Source organism: Parus major, chromosome 3 (assembly GCF_001522545.3).
Source record: "Parus major isolate Abel chromosome 3, Parus_major1.1, whole genome shotgun sequence".
Lineage (NCBI taxonomy): Eukaryota > Metazoa > Chordata > Aves > Passeriformes > Paridae > Parus > Parus major.
Window position 1 is genome coordinate 47,490,764 of NC_031770.1, and position 22,727 is coordinate 47,513,490.

The following is a 22,727-nucleotide window of genomic DNA, read 5'->3' on the forward strand; positions in this document are numbered from 1 at the left end:
TTCATCTGAAATCTGGCTTACCAAAATGTGAAATGGACACTCACATTTACAAAGTATACCTCCTTCTCATCTTGCTGCATAAAAACACTAAGACCCTGTTAAAAAATAATATCAATATTTGGTGGATAAGACTAGAGAAAATAAGTGTCAAAATAAACAGCCAAATTGAAACTCTGACCGACATTCACTTTGGGTAACTAGCAGGGTCAAAGGCCAACAGCCTGTAAAACCAGAACTAAAGACCCTGTATTTTGTTATTAGAAAAAAAGGTACTGAGATATTTGCAAGGAAGAATTTAATGTGGCAATTAATAATTATGATTAAATAAAACTAAGAGCTGCAGTGTACATACTAGCAGTCTATCCCATTTTTGCTTGCTGTTTTATCTTACTTCCTTTTCATTAAGGAAATGCCTCTTTTCCCTACATGGAACTGTAGTGACATTTGACAAAGTAATTAAGAGAAGGATGATCATGATCAGCTGCCTTTGCCCTGTTACCAAACACAGTCAATACACAGTTCATGACTCCAGCAGATGTTCGTGCTTTACAGACTTATTGGAAACTTAAGGTCTTGGTTTTTCTGTCCTTCCTGTATTACATGGAAAAGAGAATCTAAACAGAGAAACCACTGACTTACTAGCAGCAAGTATTAACCCATCCAACACAATCTACTTTACAAATCAACAAAAAATAAACTCCCCAACAGTTTTATTTCCACAAATACAGAGCTATTATGAAACAGGCAAGCTTGAACTCTCTTGACAAATGGCAGAAAAGCTTGTTTGAGCAAAGGACTCTGTCAGGGTCATTGGCTACTCATCCATCACTTACTACCCCTCCCAGTTAATACTTGGCTAAAATAATTCTTCTCACAAAACGTGAATCTACAGCGCAGAGGACAGAGGGTCACATAGTATAATGAGGCAGAGTCAAACTCTGACTGTAAAGAGGCATTTGTGAATTCCCCCATCACTTATGTCCTCGTCTCTGCCTCTACTCCATCTCCATATGCCACCCATCTTCAAAAGACCATGGACTTGCCCACGCCATAAGATTTATCCAAATCAAAGCTAACCCTTCTCAAAGGACACCTCTCAAAAGGTACTGCTCTCAAAGAGGAGTTTTGTGTGTGTATGTGTGTGTCTGTGCTCAAACAAGATGTAGGTAACAAATTTAAAACTGCCTAATAAAAAGGTTGGCTTTGAGGTTTTGTTTGTTTGTTTAAATACAACCAGTTTGAACTGCTTATAAAATGAGGGCCTTATTCTAATACAGGCTACTTCAGCTAATGCAGTGAAAGCACAGTAGTTAAAATCTCATTTGGCAAAAGGCATCTCTAGTCATGCAAGAATGAAATCTCACTGAGCAGCTATGAGTATGAGGTTATAGGATAAATGGCTCCTAGGCAAACTCCTCCTCATCCTGACAATTTCTGGGCTTCAAACGCTGAAGTTTTGGCTACACCCTAGACACCCATCTGGGCTTCACAAATATATCAGAGATCAGCTGCAGAAACTGGGGACAGAAGCAGCTAGGGATTCTCAGATCCTCCAGTGAAGAAGCTGAGAAGGAGAAATAAACAGATGAGGCTCTACAGATCAGAGAGCTTCTGCAGGGACCCTGGGCCAAGTCTCATTAGAAATCAAAAGTTCACTCAAAATGGCAGAATATAAACAGAACACTTCAAATGCTTAATTTTAACCAAAAAATATCCAACAATCTCTAGACACAAACAGATAATGGTGATAATTTTTTTCCAGGTGCAATTTTGGTTGGCATCTCTCCTGCTTGATTTTACAAGTACTTAAGTCCTTAAGGAAAGAATAAAGATGAAATCTTGCTATTTTTAATTTCCAATGCACCCTGTCTCACACTATCATAACCACTAAACAAGGCACCAGGCTGGAGAGAATCTGCCAGAGTGTGCAAACGCCAAAGCAACCAGTACTGAGGTGATCTCTGTTGCCTTTCAAAACCCATTTCCTGATGAAGATTCTTAATACAGAAAATTTCTGAAGACCATTTTTAAGAATATTTTATATCAGTGGTATGAATACAACTGTTAATGAAACACAGTGACTGAAACCTTAGGTAGGAATTCACATAAAACACAAGCTAAAATAAAATGCTACATCTATTCTTGTAACACTATTGGCCAAAAAAAATAAAGGCCCTGGATGAGAGCATGTAGAAACAAACCCCTGTCATTCTAATATTCAGAAACCTCTCCAGTTTTGAGTTTTTCATTCAGTATTCCTAACTAACAGGTATATAATCAGTAACTATAGCAGTACATTATACATCGTGACTTGACTGCTAATGTACCTGATTACTATCTTATCTTAGTTAAAATCTAAGTTTAGTAAGAATGGAAAAGTGCTCTCTATGCTAATGTTCAAGAATGGTCCCAAAAAACATGTTACTATTAAAACAGCTTTAACTCAGAGGTCCTAAATCCCAACTCAGAATCATAGAATCATTGAATGGTTTAGGTTGGAAAGGTTCTTAAATACCATCTCGTTCCAACCCCACTGATATGGACACCTTTCTAAACCAGGTTTCTCCTAAACCAGGTTGCTAGAGAATCCCATCTAATCTGCCTGGAACACTTCCCAGGATCCACCTCTCTGGGCAACATGTTACAGTGCCTCACCACCCTCACAGTAAAGAATTTATTCCTAATATCTCATCTTAACCTACCCCCTTTCAGTTTGAAGCCATTCCCCCTCATCCTGTCAATACATGTTCTTGTAGATAGTCTCTCTGCATTTTTCTTGTAGTCTGTTAACTACATAAAGGTAGTTGTGTGTTCTCCTTGAGTTTTGACACATGAAGGTACAAATATATATATATATATATATATATATATAAGCAGAAAAGTGAGAAAATTGACAGAAAGAAGAAATGTGAGCAAAACTCCTCTGTATTCTTCTTCTATTCAAAAGGCATTCTACAATAATTTGCAAGCAAAATAGATCTTCCTTCTTTCTGCAGGATTTTAAGTGCTCAGAACTTCAGTATATTAGGTACCTTTCCAACAACTCAAATATACCTAGATAAGCATTTGGTGTATGGTGGGAAGGGGTGAAGAAAAAGACTGACATCCCATGCCAAATAGAAAGGAGGGTGGCAGCTAACCTTAAATTCTTAGGCCATAATAAAAACAAAGAGGAAAAAACCCCTATGTATATGTATGCAACTGACTGTTGCAGTCCATCTAAGTCATTTTAGCTGTAGTTAATTTCCAGCAACAAAAGGAGATACAAAGGACTACATGTGTATTCTTTAATATACAAGATTACAACTAATATAAGGTCTTTTTTAAAATTTACTGTTATAATCTATTAAAGAATAACTAATTTTACAGCTTTCTAATGTGTAGCTCTAAATCACTGACCATAACTAATAAGCAGTGTAATAGCACGGGTATCTGAAGTAAAACCACAGACTGCAATTTTGTTGATTGTAAATCATCATCATTTTAATGCAAAAGCAACAGCAAATCTCTGTAATTACTGGGTGCATTTTGAATCACTTTTATGATTACTGCTCTATACCCATTAAAAATCCAAAACAGTGAACTGCACAGGATATAAAACTAGAATTATGATATACTACAAACTGTAATTGAAATCCATAAATTTCCTTACCAGTGTTCAAAATTATTTTGTTGCCAAGAATGGCAGCCCTGCAAAATTGACTTTACAAACATTTACTTTATCTAAGAAAGCAGCAGGGGCAGGGATAGTAGTAGCCGTTTTGAGATATGTAAACAAAAATGTAAAAACATCAAGGATCATATTTGGCATCTCTGCTTGTTTATGTAATACATGTGGCTACCAAACTCACCCATTAAAAAAAAAATCAAATCTGTTCTAAGTGCTATAAGCAAAAACTGAAAAGGTCAGCAGTGGTACACGCGCAGTTTGAACCTGTAATTAAAAACTTCCAAGACACAACTTGTAACACACGAGATAATTTACCACCTACAGCACTGTCCAAGAATATTCCACAAAATCGTAAAATAGTTTTCTATTATAAATAGAAAACCAAACCAAACTCGGGAAAAAGAAAATGCCTACACATTACTTGAGCAATCTACTGCATTTCCTTGGTAATAAAAAGAAAACTGGCTTCTAGAAATGTGTGCTTTTTTTAGGAATGAAAATCAGGAAAATTAAATACCTCATAACAGGAGAAGACTTCAATGTTTCTAGAGATATGAAAGTGTATGCTAGCTAGACATTTCATAAAATACCAGATTAAAAATTCTGAAACAAACCCACATTACAACTTAGATGGGTTTAGGAGGAAAGGGATAGCAGAGTATTTGTGGATGTAGGCTATTTGAACAAGGAGAGACCTGAAGACCTTGTTTCAGCTATCAGAACAAAAGCACTGAAGAGATACATGTGCTCTTATTGTGCTGTGAGTCTGGACTATCCCTCAAATGGGAGCTGCTGTTGCAATTTCTCTCTTCATGCAAGGAAATACACCCCTGATTAGAGACTGTGCACAGGGTGCCGTGTCTTTTTATTGTGTAAAAAGAACAGAAAGGATTGTTCTTTTTACACAATAACCTACTTAAACTTAAAAATATTATCATTATTTATATTTTTTAAAATATGAAAACCAAAACCATAATAAATGTAGGCTGAAAATTTGAAGACAGCTTCTATCTAAAAGAAAAAAACTGAAAAAACACTTTTGAGGATCCTGCAGTGCACTTCTCTTAGGATGACTGTTAGGAATAAACCAGTTGCTAAGTCAGAAAGATTCTGCCACACCTACATATTGATGTCATTGGCTGCTTCAACTGGTCACTGAAGTTTATTTTAGTGTGCAATAAAAATCGCTTTTTATTCTGGTGAGGACTTTTCTAAATTAATGACACTGCAAAAAAATCAGTGAGACAATTTGCAGACCCTTCCTGCAGAACCTCCAGGGATAGAATTTGAAGAGAACAAGGTAAAAACTACACTTGGCCCTTTCTTTTCCATTCCTCTCCTCACCCTTTCTTTACCCACGCCTCTCTGCCCGCCCCCACATCCCTCAACTTCAACACAGTAATTTCTACACAATCAGATTATATATTCCATGCTACAACATTCTATTATGAGCCGCAGTCATGGTTGAAAAAGTATTCTTTAATCTAAAAGCCCCTTTGCACACATTTATAACTTCCTCTAAGCGATTTCCTAATTTCCCCAAAGCTCCAGGCTAGGAGCAACTGCAAAATGTTTCCCCTAAAAGCAATATATTGAACTGTTTGTTTTCAGGAATTCTGTTGTGAAAGTGGGTAACATCACTATTATTTAAGAACTTTTTTTGCTATTTAAAAATAAAAAAACTCTTAAAAGCACCAAACTTCACATAAGTAGATTAATGTGTGGTTCAGCAATGAAGGATAAAAAAAATCTCCAGTATGCTGCAGCTTGCCCCCTTTCTCACTAAGATCAGTATTTGTGAATCAAAACACATTTAGTCCATTAGGATGATAATGCAGACAACATTCAAAGACACTGCATGAGCTCCCACTGCATTAACCAGCAGATCTGCTGATTTTACAAGTAGAGAGTAAGATACACAGCACTACAGAGATGCAAACATGGGGCTTTTTCTCATTTATCCCTTCTACTGCTAAGGCTTGAAGAAACAAGAGTGACATTTTTGGCTTTATTTTCTTTTGGCTGTGCATTTGAACTGTCCAGGGTTTTTCCATGAACTTGATTCCTTTCAGCAGCACATCCCTCCCTCTTGTTAAATTACTGTGCAGTGTTTGATGATATTGTGCATGCGTCCTTTGCAGACTCTCCTTTTATACATGCACATTCCTGTAGCACCTAAAGGTGAATCCTGCTCAGGCACAACGTGTTTAAAGTGGAGAACAAAGTTGCTCTCAGTTCCCTCTACCCACCAGAGAGGCAGCAGGGGCCAAAATGCAAAGGACACACAGATGTCTGTCTGACACTGCTGTCCATGTAGGGATCAAGAGCTGTGCAGAGGCGCTCAACTACGAGATGTGGTTTGTGATCACAGCATGAGGGGAAATCGAGACTGCATGCAAGGAGATGGGCTGCTGCTCAGCACAAGAACATGCTACACCCAAAACCAGTGGTGTAAATGACCAAGAGCACTGATTTTTTGGGTAAAGGAAGGTAACAGAAGGTTGAAACAAATGTGTATTTTTGGAACAAGATTTTTATGTTGTACAGGAAATATTTATTGATCCTCCCACATAAAAATGATTCTGTTTCGTTAATCAAAAAGTGACAAGATGGTCAACAGTCAACCTAGACTGGTCTAGAATGGATTATGTCAAATCCACCTAATTTCTTTGTATACCAGACAAGTTGCCACAAAAGAAAGGAAATAAGTGGATGCCAAAAATCTTAACTTGATTATATCTTTTGATGTTGTTTCACAAGACATTTGGATTAGTAAACTAGAGAAGCACAGTATTAATCAAAATAACAAATGAGTACAATATATGAGGAAAAAAGTATTTTTACAAACAAGAAACTTCAAGAGGGATCAAGAAAAATTTTGCAGGGGGCTGTCCTTGTTACAGAAATAATCACTGGTTTTAGCACTGAATTGGGTGAACAGAATGATTTTTATCAGCAGGCCACATTCAACTGGATGGAGCATTAGTGTACAGAACAACAGCCTTAGACTTCCAAATGGTCTTACTCTGGAGGGAGAGCCTAGAAAATACAGGAATGTTATTCATCAGGGACAACAGCAAGAAAGCACATCTGACCACAAAGTAATGCATACACCAATAATGCAGAATAAATGTTTAGTTCTCTGGATCCAAAGATCCACTTGTGGATCCAGAGCGTGAATCCACAGTATCACAACACGACAAAAGGATAACAGCTATATGGGGGCAAACAAACCAAGGTATCAGCTGCAAAGAGTTTTGCCCAACACCAGCAAGGCCCCAGTGGGATTCAACAGCCAGAGCCCTTCAGGCCAACAAGGGAGGGGACCAACTTGGAAGAACAGGAATTGGCCCAGCAAGTCTAACCTAAAAGAAGGATTAATGAACCAGCTTTATTAGTTAAGCAGACACCTTTAGGTAGAACTTAGTAACATCCTTGGGCAGATAAAGCTTGTCACCAGGGGACAAGACAAAAACCTTTTATTCTCCATGACCGTGGCAGACATGACAAGAAGCAACAAGCTGGAACTGTTGCATGGAAAATTTAGGAAAAATTTCTAACAGCAAAGATTGTCAAACGATTAATAGCCAAGATTAAGATCACCAGAATTGTGACCTTTGTAAAGTTATACAAATACTTGTCAATAATCAGTTTCAAAATCCAACTTGCAATTGAGGAAAAAAAATACTTACCAGTATGTCACCTCTACTCAAAGGCATTGGACAAGTATTTCAGTCACAAAAACTACCAAGGGTTACTGCTACCAATTAGCCAAACTGCAGAAACTCCCTGTGTAGAACTGTTGTCACATAAACAGAATTATTTTTACAACTCGGGCAACATCCACTTGGTCAAATCTTAGATACATTGAAAGGGAACACATGGAAAATGGCTGAACCATTTTCACTCCTTTTTCTGATACTTAGAAATACACATTTCCATGAAGCACTACCACTTACTTGTACAGGGGGAAAAAGAAGCTTATGTAAAACTGCAAGAAACATTCTTCAGCTGCAAGCTGTCTAAACAACATCCAGAGCTGTGATTTAAACATGAACCTCCGAAAAAAATCTGCTTTTCTTTTCCAATTTTAACTTGTATTTAAAAGACACTGACAGTATTTGAAAAGCCAGAGTTTAAGTATTCTTTATACATAGTTTTGGAGATATAGAAAGAAAACATCCTTAGGGTGTTATTAGCATACCCTTTCAGGCCATTTTCTTCCCCCAGGCTGATGGTCTACATGAGCACAAGCAATGGGCTAACAGGTCTAAAAAAATGTGTGTATTTATCAGAAAAGGGAGCAAAAACCATAGATTCTGAAGAAAAAGCAAAGGAGAACATGGTCTGACAGCCAACAACTCCTCTGAACACATGATTTTAAATTTTAAAAAAAACCAAACAGGAAATCAGTTACAATGTCTTTAGATTTTCCACCTTTAAGATTGACCAGACCCAAAAGCAAACAAATCTATCCACCTCCAAACAAATCCCACCCCTTCACCAAAGTCAGAGTGATCTGGTCCTTGGGACACACAGTTCCAAAACAGCGTAATATAAACTCACATTGCAAAAGCCATTTTTCCTCAGTTTAGCTTTCTTGCAATTTCTTTACTATAGTTCATACCTCCTTTCCAAGTTTTGCTCCTCCTAGGTAGTTTAAGTCTAGTAAGGCACCAATAATTAAAATATGGGATTACTCTTTCTAAATAATTGAAAAATACTTTTGAAAGATATATACAGCATCGGTAGATAATTAAAACACAATTATCAATTTATTCCACTTCTTGACTTCTCAATATTTTTCATGAACCAAAAAAAAACCCAAAAAAACTTACTTTTACTGACTACATTTTCTGTTCCCTAACTTCTAGCTGGAAAACAGAAAACCATCCAGAATTTCACCTTACTGTTTGACAGGCTACAACTTGTAGCCTCCCAACTGGAAAAAGTAAAGGGGGTGGGTGAGCATGGGGGGGAGGGGGGTTGGATGAGCAGGAGAAAGAAAAAGATGCAAACAAGCAAAAAAAAAAAAAAAAAAAAGAAAGAAAAGAGGTCCAGATTTATTTAACAGCATTTGGCTGACAACATTAAGTGGGAGGAGGGGCACCCACAATCTCAGCAGCTCATTCCAAGGAGAAAAGCTTGTGAAAATAGCAGCTAATAAAAATATGTTTTAAAAACCATTTAAATCTAGGCAAGATTTCAACCAGAAACCATAATGGCTACATTTTTTATTTAGTACTTAGAAAGCACAGTTGTAGCTCCTTGGAAAACTCTCACCATTCCCAACAAAATCAATAGCAAAATTTCCACCAACTCACATGATGGAAGTAATAGCCACAGCCTACAAACCAGACACAATCTACTGTAAATATGCTTTTAACTGGAAAGCCCTACTATAGCAAAGATAACTGATAACACTTAAACTGCAGAAGTTTCCTCTTCTATCAAAGACCTATTTACCCAGCAACATACAATTACATATTCAGTAGGTCTCACCTTCAAGCAGCTAATGAGCAGACCTCAAGAAAGTATAGCAAGACAAAAATTCAATCCTGTAGTCTGCTCAGATTTTAGTTTTAGGGGTTTTTGTAATGCTTTTAAATATTCATACATGCCCCTAAACCCATGTAATATTAAAGCCATAAATATTTCTGTTTACTTCTTATTGTCCATGAGACAAACATAACCACTAATAGGTAATTACTAATCAGGTAACTATCTGAAAGAGTCTAGAGAATTTTTTAATTTTTTTTGGTAAATGGAACACTTAGCAAGACAAACAAAATCTAAAATATAGATCAAAATGAGGAGGAACTAAAAAAAAAACCAAAAACCAACTACCAAAGAGCACATGAGTTTTGGGAGAGGCTGTACAAAGTAGCAAGGTACTAGTGATAATATCCAAGTCATTCTGAAAGTCCTTTCTAGGATGCCAACTCTAAAATTTTAGAGCAGAATTTAGTACCATGATCGATTTGAAGGCAAACCTTCAAAAGCAATGCTTGCACTTAGCTAGAAATAACACATCTTGAAAACTTTCAATTAGACATCTACAAACTGAAAACTATCAATTACATGAAGCATATATTCTGCACAAACTATCAGGAAAGACAACAAAAAAGGAAGATTTTAAAACTAGAATGTGCTAAGTAAAAGTATCAAAATTGTTTTTGTCTAGTTGTATGGTAAATTCAAATTAGAGAAAGACATTTTTCCAAGGTAAACGTGACAAGAGATACAAGGAAAGAAAAATAAGCTCTTGAAATTCTTTCACTACCTTCACCTTGAATTTAATTCATATTCATCCTAAGTACAAAGCTGCTATTTATTATTGAGAAGATGATACTCATTTCCTTGTCCCTGTAGGAAGAAATATACTCAGCACAAAGGAGTCTCTGCCTTATTTTCCAAAATGAGATCAATAATATTAACTATTACATCAATTTCAGCCACTGAGAGGTCTATAAAACAGGTTCTATAAAAACCTAGACAAAACCATGCTTCTTCCAAAGCCATCACACACATATAGAGGAAGGATATACTGCAATAGCTTATTTCCTGATAGACACCATAGGAATTGACTTAATGAATCCAGTGGTTGCATAAGCAGCTCTTTTTAATATACATAAGTTAAGAATATAAATTCTCTTTTAAGTATGTTTCCAGCTCCATGATGAAATAATTCCTTAGGGAAATACCTCAATCCTTCACAACTTCTTACAGAGGTGAATTAATACCCGCTACTGAAGGCTCATAGGAAAGCCACCCAATTTCACAACTGATGCAATGTTTTATAAAAAGCACAGCACCCAACCTAGTACATAGTTGCTGTAGTATAAGACAGTCTCCACAAGAGATTCAGACCACCTCTTATTAGGAAAATTTCTGCTTTCAATCACATGCATAAAACTTATCTATGACAAGAGTCATCACAGACAAAACTCCCTGGAAAAAACCCCACGTGGCTCAAGGTTATGCAGTGCTACTACTCATATTTATAGAGGTAAATGAGCACCGAGTCCACCAGCGTGGGAGCACTCAGGGGCAAGCCTGGCTCAGCTGATTTCCTTTGCTGCCTGATAGCAAATAAGCTCCCTTTCACTCGACAGCACATGCATGCTTTTCTGTCAAAGAGAACAAAATAAATTTCCCGGGGAGCTATTGCATCAGGACTCAAAACACTACTGAAAAGAGAATTTTTCAACATTGCTTCAAACAAGGAGATTTTAGACCACAAGCCTGAGAAATATTGAAGAATTTTGCCTTAACCTTTGCTGTGATACAGATGTTACTTCTTGAAGAGATATAAAATGAGTGACTGGGAGGCTTGTTTGGTTTTAATATTACTGGCAATGACACATACATATTTTATTATTTCTAATCATTGTCTCTAAGAAGTATGTCCCTACTGTGTGTAATTTTTAGAGCTGGACAGAAACCAGCTAGTGATATTCTTGTCAAACTTCCTCTTGCTCCATCCTACTCCACAAACTACAGAGCATTATTTTTAACGCTGTGCAAATACTAAGTGCATGTGAAAATGCTCTCTCAGAAACACCATCTTGGCAAAATCTTATTTAGAAGTTATAACAGGAAAGTCCAATAAGTTTTCTTCACATGAAAATAGCAAGTTAAATCAAAATTACTCTTTAGTCCGATTTCCTTATTTTCTGTTTTATCCTCTTTTAAGTGTTATAATACCTTAAAAGGAACAAATCTTCTTGGTTAGCAATTTTAGTTTCCACCATTAGTTTCTACACTTTTAAAATAAGTGTTTCTTAGTGTTTTAAAATGAGATCCCCTTCTGAAGTTTGGTATGATGTGAGAAAGAATGAAGACTCAGAGGCTGAAATAGCCACTTGCCCTTATATTTAGGCTGAAATTTTTAGCTTAGGAACTAGCACAAGAAGACCTATAATAGTCTTGATCATTCTTTATACTGGTACTCTTCATTTCCTTACTGCAGAAAAACCTTTTCTGAACTAATAGGTGGATATTTAGGGGGAAATCTTAACTACAAGGTAAATGAGAGGTCAGAGATGCATTTGTATAAAAATTCTTAATGCAATACAACACAAACAGTTATAAGTAGAAAACGTTTAAATAAAATCTCCAGAAAAAACATTTGGCAAACAAAAAACAACTGGACAAGTATTCAGAGATGCTGCAATTAGAAGCAATTATTATGATCGTATTATTAGAAGTAGAAAATTATGCAAAAAAAAGCCTTTCAAAATTTTTGCATTGAGGTTACAACTTAATTTTTAAGAATACATAGTCCTGCTTCAAAAAGACCAAATCTGTCCCATATAGCAGTTCAAAAGCTATTATACATCCTACTTTACCTTGATCAATCCTTTCTTTCTGACACAAAACTGGGGCTGGAGCGACTTTGGATGACTGCTGCTTGTGGCAGTTTTAAGATTGCAATTTTTAACATCAAAGTTTAGAGCTTTCATTTTATAAAAACAATATGGGCTCAGCCACCTGTGTAAGTCAGTGGGAAGTCAGCAGGGGACACTGAGCACAACGGCCAGAGAAGTGATTGCCCCGCTCTCCTGAGAGGGAGAGAAAGTTTCTCTTCTCTAAGAACATAAGGGAGGAGAGAGAAGGATCTGAATAGCAACCTGAGACACTGGGCAGCAGGAGAGGGAGATGGAATTAAACTTATACAGAATGTAGATTAGGTGAAAAAACTGTTAGGGAGACCAAAGGCAAAAGATGTATATTCTTGGGTGGGAAAGAGATTGCTTTTAGGGAAGAAGATAGTGTGCCTTGAGGCAGACTTTGGGGAAGTGATTTAGGAGAAGTCAGGGAATGGGTAGCCTTGGGGTATGCAGAAGGCTCTGGGACAGCAGGGATGGGAAATGTGGAGCCCAAGGGACAGGAGCTTGCTAGTGCAGAGATAACACTTCCAGCAAATTTCTCTATTGACAAACTAAGGGCACTGATGCAAAAATGGCACACACTCCTAGTTTTTTCTGTAAGTTGTTTTGTTCTTTCCTCTGTGGAATATTAACTTAGTAAGTTTTTGGTTTATACTGGCTTTTGGCCTTCTTCACAGCATGAATAGCCTAGTTCCAGATCTCAGTCACTGAAATTCTCAATGCCTTTTTCTCCTAATAAAAATATTTCCTTCTGTGCATGTGAAAGCATAGCCAAGTGGCCACTTAACTAATTCTCGGAAAAAAACCCAACCAAAACAGTACAAGCTTTCCCTAGCCCCTGACTGAAAGGCAAGATTGTTTTCCCAGCCTTTTAGCTCTTTTCTTAACCAGACTTAGTTGACAGTGTATTTTTTGAGGCACAGACATCAGAACCAGAATTAATTTCCCCAAAAGACTGACATCATATGCAGTGATAATACCACATGCTTGCATCAGAGTGTGTTTCCTCAAAACCAATGCAATTATTCTGGGAAAAACCCCAAATGTGTAGAAGACATACATTTGTACCTGCCTACAAGGTTTATCTCCCATGTCTTATTGCTATTTCTCCCTGATTTTAAGTTACTGAGAGAACAGCTGTAAACAACTATGTTTACTCCAACCAATACACATCAGTGGAGATTTCAGAGAATATTTACCAAATATTTATTCTAGCATGAACCTGTAAGATCTATGTTCAAAAGTTAGCCTCACTACTGTTCGAGCTGTTAATGGTGATACTTAAAGCTTTGAAAAGTTCTGATTACTTTTCAAATTTAATTTTTGAATTACCATTCTAAACTCGTGTAATCCTGTTCTTGTCCACCACCACAATTACAGCCTGTAAGGGTATGCTTGTTAGCTGATTTAAATTTGAACACCTCACTCAAAAAGCAGCATCAAATGAAATTCCTGGCAAACCCCCCACTGACTTCACTGGGAATGAGACCAACTGGAAGAACAGGGCTCCCACGAGAGACATGAATCACTGTCATTCCCATCCTGCTGAGTTTGTGAGAATGGAGATACTGTTTGAAGGCCCTTCTACTTGTGCTTCACATGATATGCCACTTCTTTCTTGTTTTGCAAAATCAAAGAAAAGTAAGAAGTTATTTTGCTATCTGCAAGTAACAAACTGAAGAGGCTGGGTGAGTCACTGGAGACAGCTTTGGGCCAGCTTGGCTTGCAGACTGCCAGTGTCATAGAAGGTTCACCCCATTCTCCCCTTCCTGCTGCACAGCCATTCCCAAAATAACGTGGCAGTGCTAAACATAGCCACGTCGTGCTCTTTTAATAAAAGACGATTCCTGCAGGATGCACAAACCACCACATTTGTCAAGATAAGCACATCAATATGAGATGTCATATTAGCCTAGACAAAGAGATTGAACAGATAGCTTTGTCAAACACCAAGCAGAGGGGCTTATACAAACTGACAAAGCAAGAAATTCAAACGTTGAACCCACATTCCAATATTAATACATTCCATCCTCTTCTGCTGTAGAAAATTCTCAAACCACTAAGCAAGTTCCTGTAAGTGATATGATAAATTTATTCCTAATCTACAATAATAGTGTTTCCATCAATTCAAACCTCTCTGCTGCAGTTTTCAAAAACTCTGTAAGGGCTGTTAGTATGTTTCAGGTTATTTATGGATCTATACACCTTAGTGAATAGGAACCCTCCAGAATGACATATGCACACGGTGTATAACTAACACAGAGAATTAACAAGCATAACTAATTGCCATGCAGTCAGGCCACCAATTATTCCTCAGTCACTTTTCTGTTACTTCCAAGTAAGGAAGTTTACTCTTAATCCTAAACCAATAGAAAAAGACATTGCAGCAGTGGATCCCAAAGCCTCATCGATCTAAAATCTGTCATGACTTTAAATAAATTCTTCAATTCCATGTCAGAAATCAGGGACACAGCTGCCCTATATATTATGGAATATGTGAGATATTCATATTCATATTCAAAACTAGAAACATGGCTCACAAGATTCTTTGGTGAGAAATTACCTTGGTTTTTTGTATTCCACATGCATAGTTGTGTGTATGGGCTTCATCATCCTACATATGGCAGAGACAGAAGCTCTGGGGGTGGGGTTATCAACAAATATTTTCCTTAAAATGCATTTACTTTTCAGAAAGACTTATGATCACCAAACTTAATTAAAACAAGGCAGGTTATCAGTGTGCTGGAGCAAAACTGTTAGACAGACTTTTGTCACACAGCTGGTGGTACTCCTGTTGAGGTGCAATATTTACAAAAACCCCCATGTTAGGTGGGAAAAATCAGTTCAGTTTTGCACTACAGAACTCTGATTGAATCAAGTCCTTTGGGGGAAGCAAAAAGCCCTCAAGGAACTAACAGATTCTAGACATTTCTCTTTTGCCAGGAGCCTTTAAGTTTAGCTTTTCCTTCAAACTTAGAGCTTTGTGGAGGACGCACAAAGGATTCCCCTTGCAGGGTAGCTGCTCAGTCCTGCACAGCACCTCTCTCAGCCCACACCACGATCAGAGCTCAGAAATTACTCTTAACACAATTGTGGAAAGGAGGCAAGAAAGCTATGGAGTTGATACTATCCTCTCTCAGGACTCCACCTGTAATGTACCCTAATGAGGTCTTCCCTCCCCTCTAAATTGAAAAATAATGAAACCCGTGAAGATTTGCATTCAACATTTCCAAAGAAGACTGAATATATTTAAAAATATTCAGGAACAATTCAAATGCAAATACAATATAGTACTGTATTATGCAATATTTTGCTTTGATTGGCTGATTGGAAGATCTTTTCCAGTTTGTTTTCTGTGAGTTTAATTAATCGGGACTTTGAAACAGCTGCCAAATATATGAGGCGCTACATTTTCTTTAAAAGAAAACAGCGTTGTGAAGTCAAAGGCAAATTCAGTGGTATCTTATATAAAATACCTTTGCACTTTCTGAACATTGCCTGTAGCTTTGCTAATTTATTGCCATGAAAATATTGTTACTACTTAATGCACTAGTACTTCTGTCAATAGGCAGCTTTCCCCAAGGCATATTTGAGAACGCTCTGCTAATCAGAGTTGATGCAGTTATTCTAAAGCAGCCAGGTCTTTAGAAAAAGGTTCATGTTTAATTCCAGTATAGGTGAGTGCTGCCATTTCTTCAAAGCACAATATTTTTAATTTGTTGAATTCACTTCTGTAGATATCTAAAGCACTGATTACATTATCCAGTCCCAGCTTCAACCAGTGTATTTCAAAGCAGTATTGCTGGCATCTTTACCTCCTAACACTTAACTTACATGAAATATTCCTCATTTTGTAGTGGCAAGGATTAAACAAAGACTTAATCAGAACCACAAATCTGTGCTATATTATCACCACATAACTTAAAAAGAATCGGTTTGGGTGCTTAAGCAGATACTCACTTGGATCTGACATTTTACTTTTTTGCATCTGCTTGAACTCTTGAGATTATGATCTCATGCATCTGAATTTTTAGTGTTTGTTTTCCAGGCCTGCTGATAATCATGAAGAGCACAGTGAGTGACAATGAGGTCACGTACATGTACATATGTCACACTACAGTTTTATTCTCTCTAATAAATATTGAAATCTCCATGACTATAACGTTACTGAGGCTAAGCAAATCATCTTAATTGGTGTGGGAGATTTAATGCATGTATGTTTTTAATGTACTTGCAATTCTCTGCAGATGAAAAATTGAATAAAGTTCTTCAAGAAACAGGTCAGGCCATTTATTTCAATTAGAAATAATAATGAAATTCCAGTAAACTATTAAATGTCACTTAATCTATATTCAAGATAAATAGAGTACTAAATTTCTCTTGGCATGTTCCACAACAAGGTACCCTACTTGTCTTTGTATTGACAAAATTGAATGCTCCTCTGCTCTCTCTTCCACAGTGACATTTAGTGGCTTTACTCCTGCTCAAACCCAGCATGGACATTACACATTTTGGAATAAGCCCATCAAAGAAAGAAGTGTTTTTGTGTGGAGTTAATGGCTATACTTCTTCTATATTTCTTTCATTGCCATCAGTTCATTCCCCAAAGCTTATTTCTACAGGGCACAAGATTGTTAGAAGTCTCTCTACTCTGGGCATAATTCACTTACTAATTAACAACAGACTTATAACCCTTATATTAAATTATAATTATAACATCAAAGATAAATTTTTTGAGCAGCTAGATGTCTCAGGATGACAAGATATTTTACTTGACCATGGACACTTGTTTGTAGGGCACTAAATCCCATCCCCTCCACAAGAAGTTTCTTAGACATGTGAGACTCCTAAGGCTACCAGCCAGCAACAGCAAGTTTGGTATACAAACTAAAACATAAGGCTTTGAGTACTATTGAGCATTACCAACATGGCACAAAATCCGACTCCTGTAGAGTTCTCCTCAGTTACAGTCACTTTCCCTGGTTTACCTGAAATACGCGTAGGATGCAATATAAGGAGGTGAGGCCTCATTCAAATAATCAAGATGGCTTATGATAATTCTCTGTGTCTGAAGTCACCCACACACATGGCTTCAATTCCACGTCTGCATGTCTTTTAAGAGATATATATTAAGCTCTGCTAAGTAGCTGTTAGCCATTTCTGCTGATTATAATCAAACAAAGTTAAACTAAAATTTACCATAGCAATAGATTTCTATTCTGCCCACTCTGTTGTTCTACCTTTCATCTGAAACTACAGCAAAAAGAAAAGGCAGGAAAAGGATGCTTTTAACATCTCCACAGCCACATCCAATATTCATTTTTGATCTTTTGACATGTTTACAGCTCAGCCAGCTAGCAAAAGGCTCTGAAGAAGCCAGAGGAGCAACACTTCCAATTCTCAGGGATGTTTTAAAATAAAACACCAAATCTTGCTTGAGAACTTCATAACTGAATCCAAGAAGTACTCTTCAGGAAACAAGAGAAATGCATATACATATGTGCACATGCACACATAAACACACCAGTAGGTGCCTCCTTTCATAGATACTAATTTCAATGCATAGACATTAAGAGGAAGAGATGGCATTCTCCATGTAAGCCATGGAAAGGCATGGAAGTGGAAGACTAGTATGCAGCTCAGCAAAACCAGAAATGAAAATAGATATAAAATAGGTAGGTCAGTGGTCTAGTGCCTCACTCCAGAACATCCATGTGACAAGGATGAGCGGTAAATGTATACAAAAAAACATGACATAAACTTCAAGTTGATTCTTTAATCCTGTGTGCTGCAAAAGTTACATGCAGTTTCTTTTGACATGCAGAAGCCTGTACGATGTATATTCTACATTAAAACTCTAATGCTTAAATTATACCCACAATTGTCTAAGGTTTGACTTTGTTGGTTTTCTTTAGGTTTTGTTGGGTTGTTTTTTGGTTTTTTTTTAAGAGACACTGCTATAATATGGCTCTTTCCCAGATGCAAAAATACAGTATTTAATCTTTCTTGCTCTAAACAACATCCAATGAATAATGTACAGTGACGTGATCTTTTGCTATTCACTTCAAGCCATTTTGGAGATAGATTGCTATGGTGGGTGGCATTCAGAATAATGCATGTTGAGCAACACACACTCAATTCTTGCCAGCTTTATGGTTTCTTACAACATGCTACAATGTGAAATGATTCACACTGAGAAGAGAGAAAGTTTTTTCTGTTACTGTAAAAAATGATGTTATATGCATTTATTATCCAAAATAAATACATTGACACCACAGCCTAAAATAAAACTAGGAAAGTAAACTTTGTTTCTCTTTGTATTTCAAAATATTACATTTAGATTTAAGCTGAGTGATGCTTTCTGTGTAAGGCAAGCTTGTCCTGACAGTTAAGCCACCATTATTATCAGACCTATCAAATTAAAATAAAGTGAGCTAAAGAGGAAATCAATGCCAAAGGTTTGAATTGAATTGATGTCATATGCTGGCATCTTATAAATTTTTCAATTCCCATGGAAGAGTATCATAGAATAATTTAAGTTGGAAAAGACCTTTAAGATCACTGAGTTCATTATGCAGCACTGCCAAGTCCACCACTAAACCATGTCCCAAAACACCGCTTCTACACAACTTTAAAAGACCACCGAGAGAAGGCAGAGGATCCACTTGGAAAGACTGAATTGGTAACTAAGAACACACACAAAGTCAAAAGGAAGATGTGATATAGCTGTGGAGGTGGTAATGTGGTGCAGATACACTGACAAGCCAGAACTTCCATGGAATTATTTTTTATCAGACATGTAATGGTAATTTCAGTCTAATAAAGTGTTACTCCAAATGGTGGGTGGGAAAAAAATCTCCCCAAAACGATACAGTAACTTTTGGAAGATGCTGTACTTAGACTATATGTTCATGACTGTTAAATCCGACATAATTTCTCTTACCGTATCATCAGCCAGAAGTTCAGGAAAAGGAAACAAATAAATATCCCAAACCAGACAACTGTGCTGTATTTGAGAAGTGACTAGGGGCCTCTGTCACTGAGACATTGAAAAATTAAAATACAGAAATTTGTAGTTTTATTATCTGCACCTTGACAATGTTATCCAAGTTGAATTTTACCCATTATCCTCATGCCCATGTCCCTGACAGCAGATAATACATTCTCAATTTTAATTCCTCACATTTCCATAAACCCAGATTCGCATCCCTCCCCATCACTTTGCTTCCATACATTTCAGAGATAAAAGGTACCCACAAGTTGAAGGTCAACATCAACTGCTCAGTGTTTCTGAAAAATGGGACTTCAATTCATTGAAGAATATACAGCAAACTTGGGTCATCAAACTACTCTGAAGCACTTCACTCAGAGCTCTGAAACTGACCCCCATGTACACCTTAGTTTCTTTCACAAATAATTTTCTTTTCCACAGTATTAATAATTATATTCTATTGTTTTACTTATTCTGCGTATTATATTTCCAGCAGGAAACCTACCAAAAATTTCAGACAAAACAATTTCAAACTTTCAAAACTGATGAATATTACATCGTAACCTTTTCAAAAGATAAGAACTAGGTAAACACTGAAGTTTCATCAGACTGGAATGTACTCTTCTGAGATGTACCCTTTCCTGGTCTCTCAGCAGACTGTACATCCTGGAGGTTGACTGACCTGTGCTGGAGCAGCAGATGAATAGTTTTGACATTCACCAGTCACTACCATCTTCCAGCAAATAAATCCAGGCAACAGTTAGATTCAGCTGCTGGAGTTCTTCCTCCAGCCAGATGACCACCTGCTTGAGGTGCCATTTCACCAACAGAAACACTACAACAGGACCACTAGCAAAAGATGAGTGAAGCCATCCCTCTTCAACACAATGGAAAAGTTCCACAGAAAAGACAAACAAGCACCCAAATCATTAAGACCATCCTGTCAATTTCCACTTTCCCACCTCAAACTAAAGTGGACTGAAAGAACCGGTTAATGAAAAAAAAGGGAGGCAAAACCAAAACACAGCGCCATGTCATACCACCAATGCCAAAAAGTGCTGATGGATCTGACCTTTGTTGGCCCCGCTACTCTTCACACCTTGCTGGTGCTCACTCCCTGCCATATTCCCCTCTAAAACGCCACGGGCACAACTGGAGAAACTCAGCACCGGTGCAGGGCAGAGGCAGGAGCAGGCCCTGCCGGACCCGCATCTCCAGCCCAGCCGCCCCGCTATTCCTGCACACCCGACACCACGGCTCCTCCTGGGGTGGCGGCCGGCGGGACCCTCTTACCTTGTTGGAGTAGGGCGGTTTACTCAGGTTGATGCCGTCGCGGATGAGCTTGTCCCGGATCATGATCTTCAGCTTCAGCCTGGGGTACGCGACCAGCCCCCCGCCCCCGGCCGCCCCCCTCCGCCCGCCGGGCCGGGCCCTGGGGGCCGCCCCCCTCCGGGGCTCCTCCGGCCCCCCAGCCCGGCGGGGGCAGCGCCCGGCGGGGGCGGGGGGCGGCGGCGGCGGCGGCTCCAGGGTGAAGTAGAGCCCCGCCGCCTTCTCGTCCGCCTCCTTCAGCCGCCGCACGGCTTCGTGGATTCGGCGCCGGTGGTGGGGCACGGCCACGCCGATGGCATCCAGGTCCGGGTCGCCGATCTGCTTGCAGACCTCCAGGTCGTCGTAGCCATTATCGACGAAGGACTCCGCGTACTGAGGGAGCTGCAGGGTCTTCAGCCACTCGTAGACTATGTTGGTGCACATGCTGGCTCCAAAATAACAACGATTGCAACTTTCAGCACCCAAGCCAGCCTCCCCCTTTCCACTTTTCGCCAAAGGAAATAAAGCCAGAAAAACTGTGATGCAAGTAAGAGGTCTCAAAACCAAGGTCAAGAAAACATCCACCAGTAAAAGAAAAAAAAAAATAAAATCAATCCTTAAAGCAGATCAGTAGGGCACCGCAAGCACTGCTGAGCGAACCTCTCCTGCTTATTCCTCCTCTTGTACCAAGTACAGCCGCTTTCTGCCACCGGAGAAGAGAGGCTCAGACTAGAGAGAAGCAAAATATAAGGGTGCATCCCCTAAAATCCCAGGTCGCTGCTGCACAACATCCACCCACTTTCTCTGGAAGTAATTCGCAGTCGCTGTCTTTTTTTTGCTTTCTTCCTTTCAGTGTTAGTTTCTGTTTCTGCTTCTGTCTCACCTTCCTGCGCTCTGTCGTATGATGAATCTGTTTACTCTAAGTAGCTGCTTTGGTACTCGATGGTGTCGGGGGAGAGCCGAGCGCAGGATCCCGCACCCTCGCCCAGCGTGGGCAGGGGTGCCGGTGTGCAGTGCCTCCTCTCCCGTGCCTCTCCCAGCAGCGGGCGCACACGGCGGCTTTTGCTTTCCTTTTAAACGGCTCTTTTCGGATTAGGAGCAAAACAGAGGGAAGGAAAAAAAAAAAAATAAAAAAAAAATCCCACTCACTTTTCCGAGTTACTTTCCCAGTTTCCCTTCATCCCCGTAATGCTGGTTAAATGCGCTTCGCTGGCAGCGAGACCAGAAAATGCTTTCCAACCCCACTTTCCCCGCGCTGATGCTGGCGGAGCCCTCCTGCCCCAGCGGGGCACGCAGCCCTACGCCCGGCCCGCACAACTTTCCCCGCGTTCCCTTATCTCCGCTGGCGCTCCCGCCGCTGCCCGCAGCCGCCCTGGGGAGGAGGCGGCGGCGGCGGGACCGTGCGGGCGGCCGGCGCTTCGTGCATCCTCCGGCGGCGGCGGATGAGCCGATCTGTGGCAGGTCACCGGCGCTGCCCCCGCCTTCCCCGGATGCCGGCGGAGCTCTCCCTTCCCGGCCACCGGTACCCGGAGCGGTGCTCCCCGCCCGGGTCCTCCCTCTCCTCTACCCCGGAGGCGCCTGATGCGCCGCCCGCAGATCTCCTCCGGCTCCTCCCGGTGCGGCTTCTCCCCGCTCCTCCTCCGCGCCCGCCACCCCGCTGCCAGTCCCCTGCCCGGCTCTCCCCCGGGCCTTTCCAACTTTCCCTGCCTGCAGCCCGCGGTCTCTGCCGCCGGCCGCCCGCCTGTCCAGCCCGACCCGCCGGGGGCGCGGGGAGGCGGCGTGCAGCCGGCCCGGGGGCAAGGCAGCCTGGCCGGGCAGCGGCTCGGGGCTGCCACCGCTCCGCGGGCTCTCCGCGGGCTTTCCGCGGGCTCTCCACCGGGCTTGCCCGTCCCCGTTTTCCCCGCGACAAAGGAACGCCGAGGGGGCACGACCTGGGGAGCTGCCCCCCAGCGCCCTCAGGACAGCCGGACCGACGGCGGCGGCGACTGCGCCGGGGGGCAGCGAGCCCTTGGCGGTGTAAAGGGGACCCTTGGTGGGTCGGAGGGGCGCAGGCCGGCGTTGTCCCGGGAGGCGGCGCTGCCCCGGGAGGCGGTGCGGGCAGGCGGGAGGCGCCAGCCCCGCTCCCCCCGCCGGGCCGCTGGGGCCGCCCGGGGCTGCTGAGGCGCCGCGCGCCGCCCGCCAAGGCCGGGCTCGCAGCGCCCCCGCCGGGCCGCTGAGGGAAGCGCCGCCAGCCCGGCCCTACCGCCGCCCCCGCTCCCGCGCCCGCCCCACGGGCTGAGGGGAACCCCTGCCATTCTCATTTTAAACTGCTGCGAACTTGTTCTCCCGCGGAGATCCCTCCCCACGCGGGCTGGGGGGAGCTGGG

General features: G+C 40.5%; 1 protein-coding gene across 3 annotated transcripts in view; it reads right to left on the minus strand.

The window, feature by feature from the left end:
* Positions 1-21,962, minus strand: part of LOC107201978 (SAM and SH3 domain-containing protein 1) — a 533,641-nt gene extending 511,679 nt beyond the window's left edge. For all 3 annotated transcript variants that reach the window (XM_019006071.2, XM_015622095.3, XM_019006070.2), the window contains exon 1: positions 20,348-21,962. In XM_019006071.2, the coding sequence (XP_018861616.1) occupies positions 20,348-20,806 (459 nt within the window). In that variant the 5' untranslated portion in view covers positions 20,807-21,962. The remainder of the gene's footprint in view (positions 1-20,347) is intronic.
* Positions 21,963-22,727: the final 765 nt, after the last annotated feature.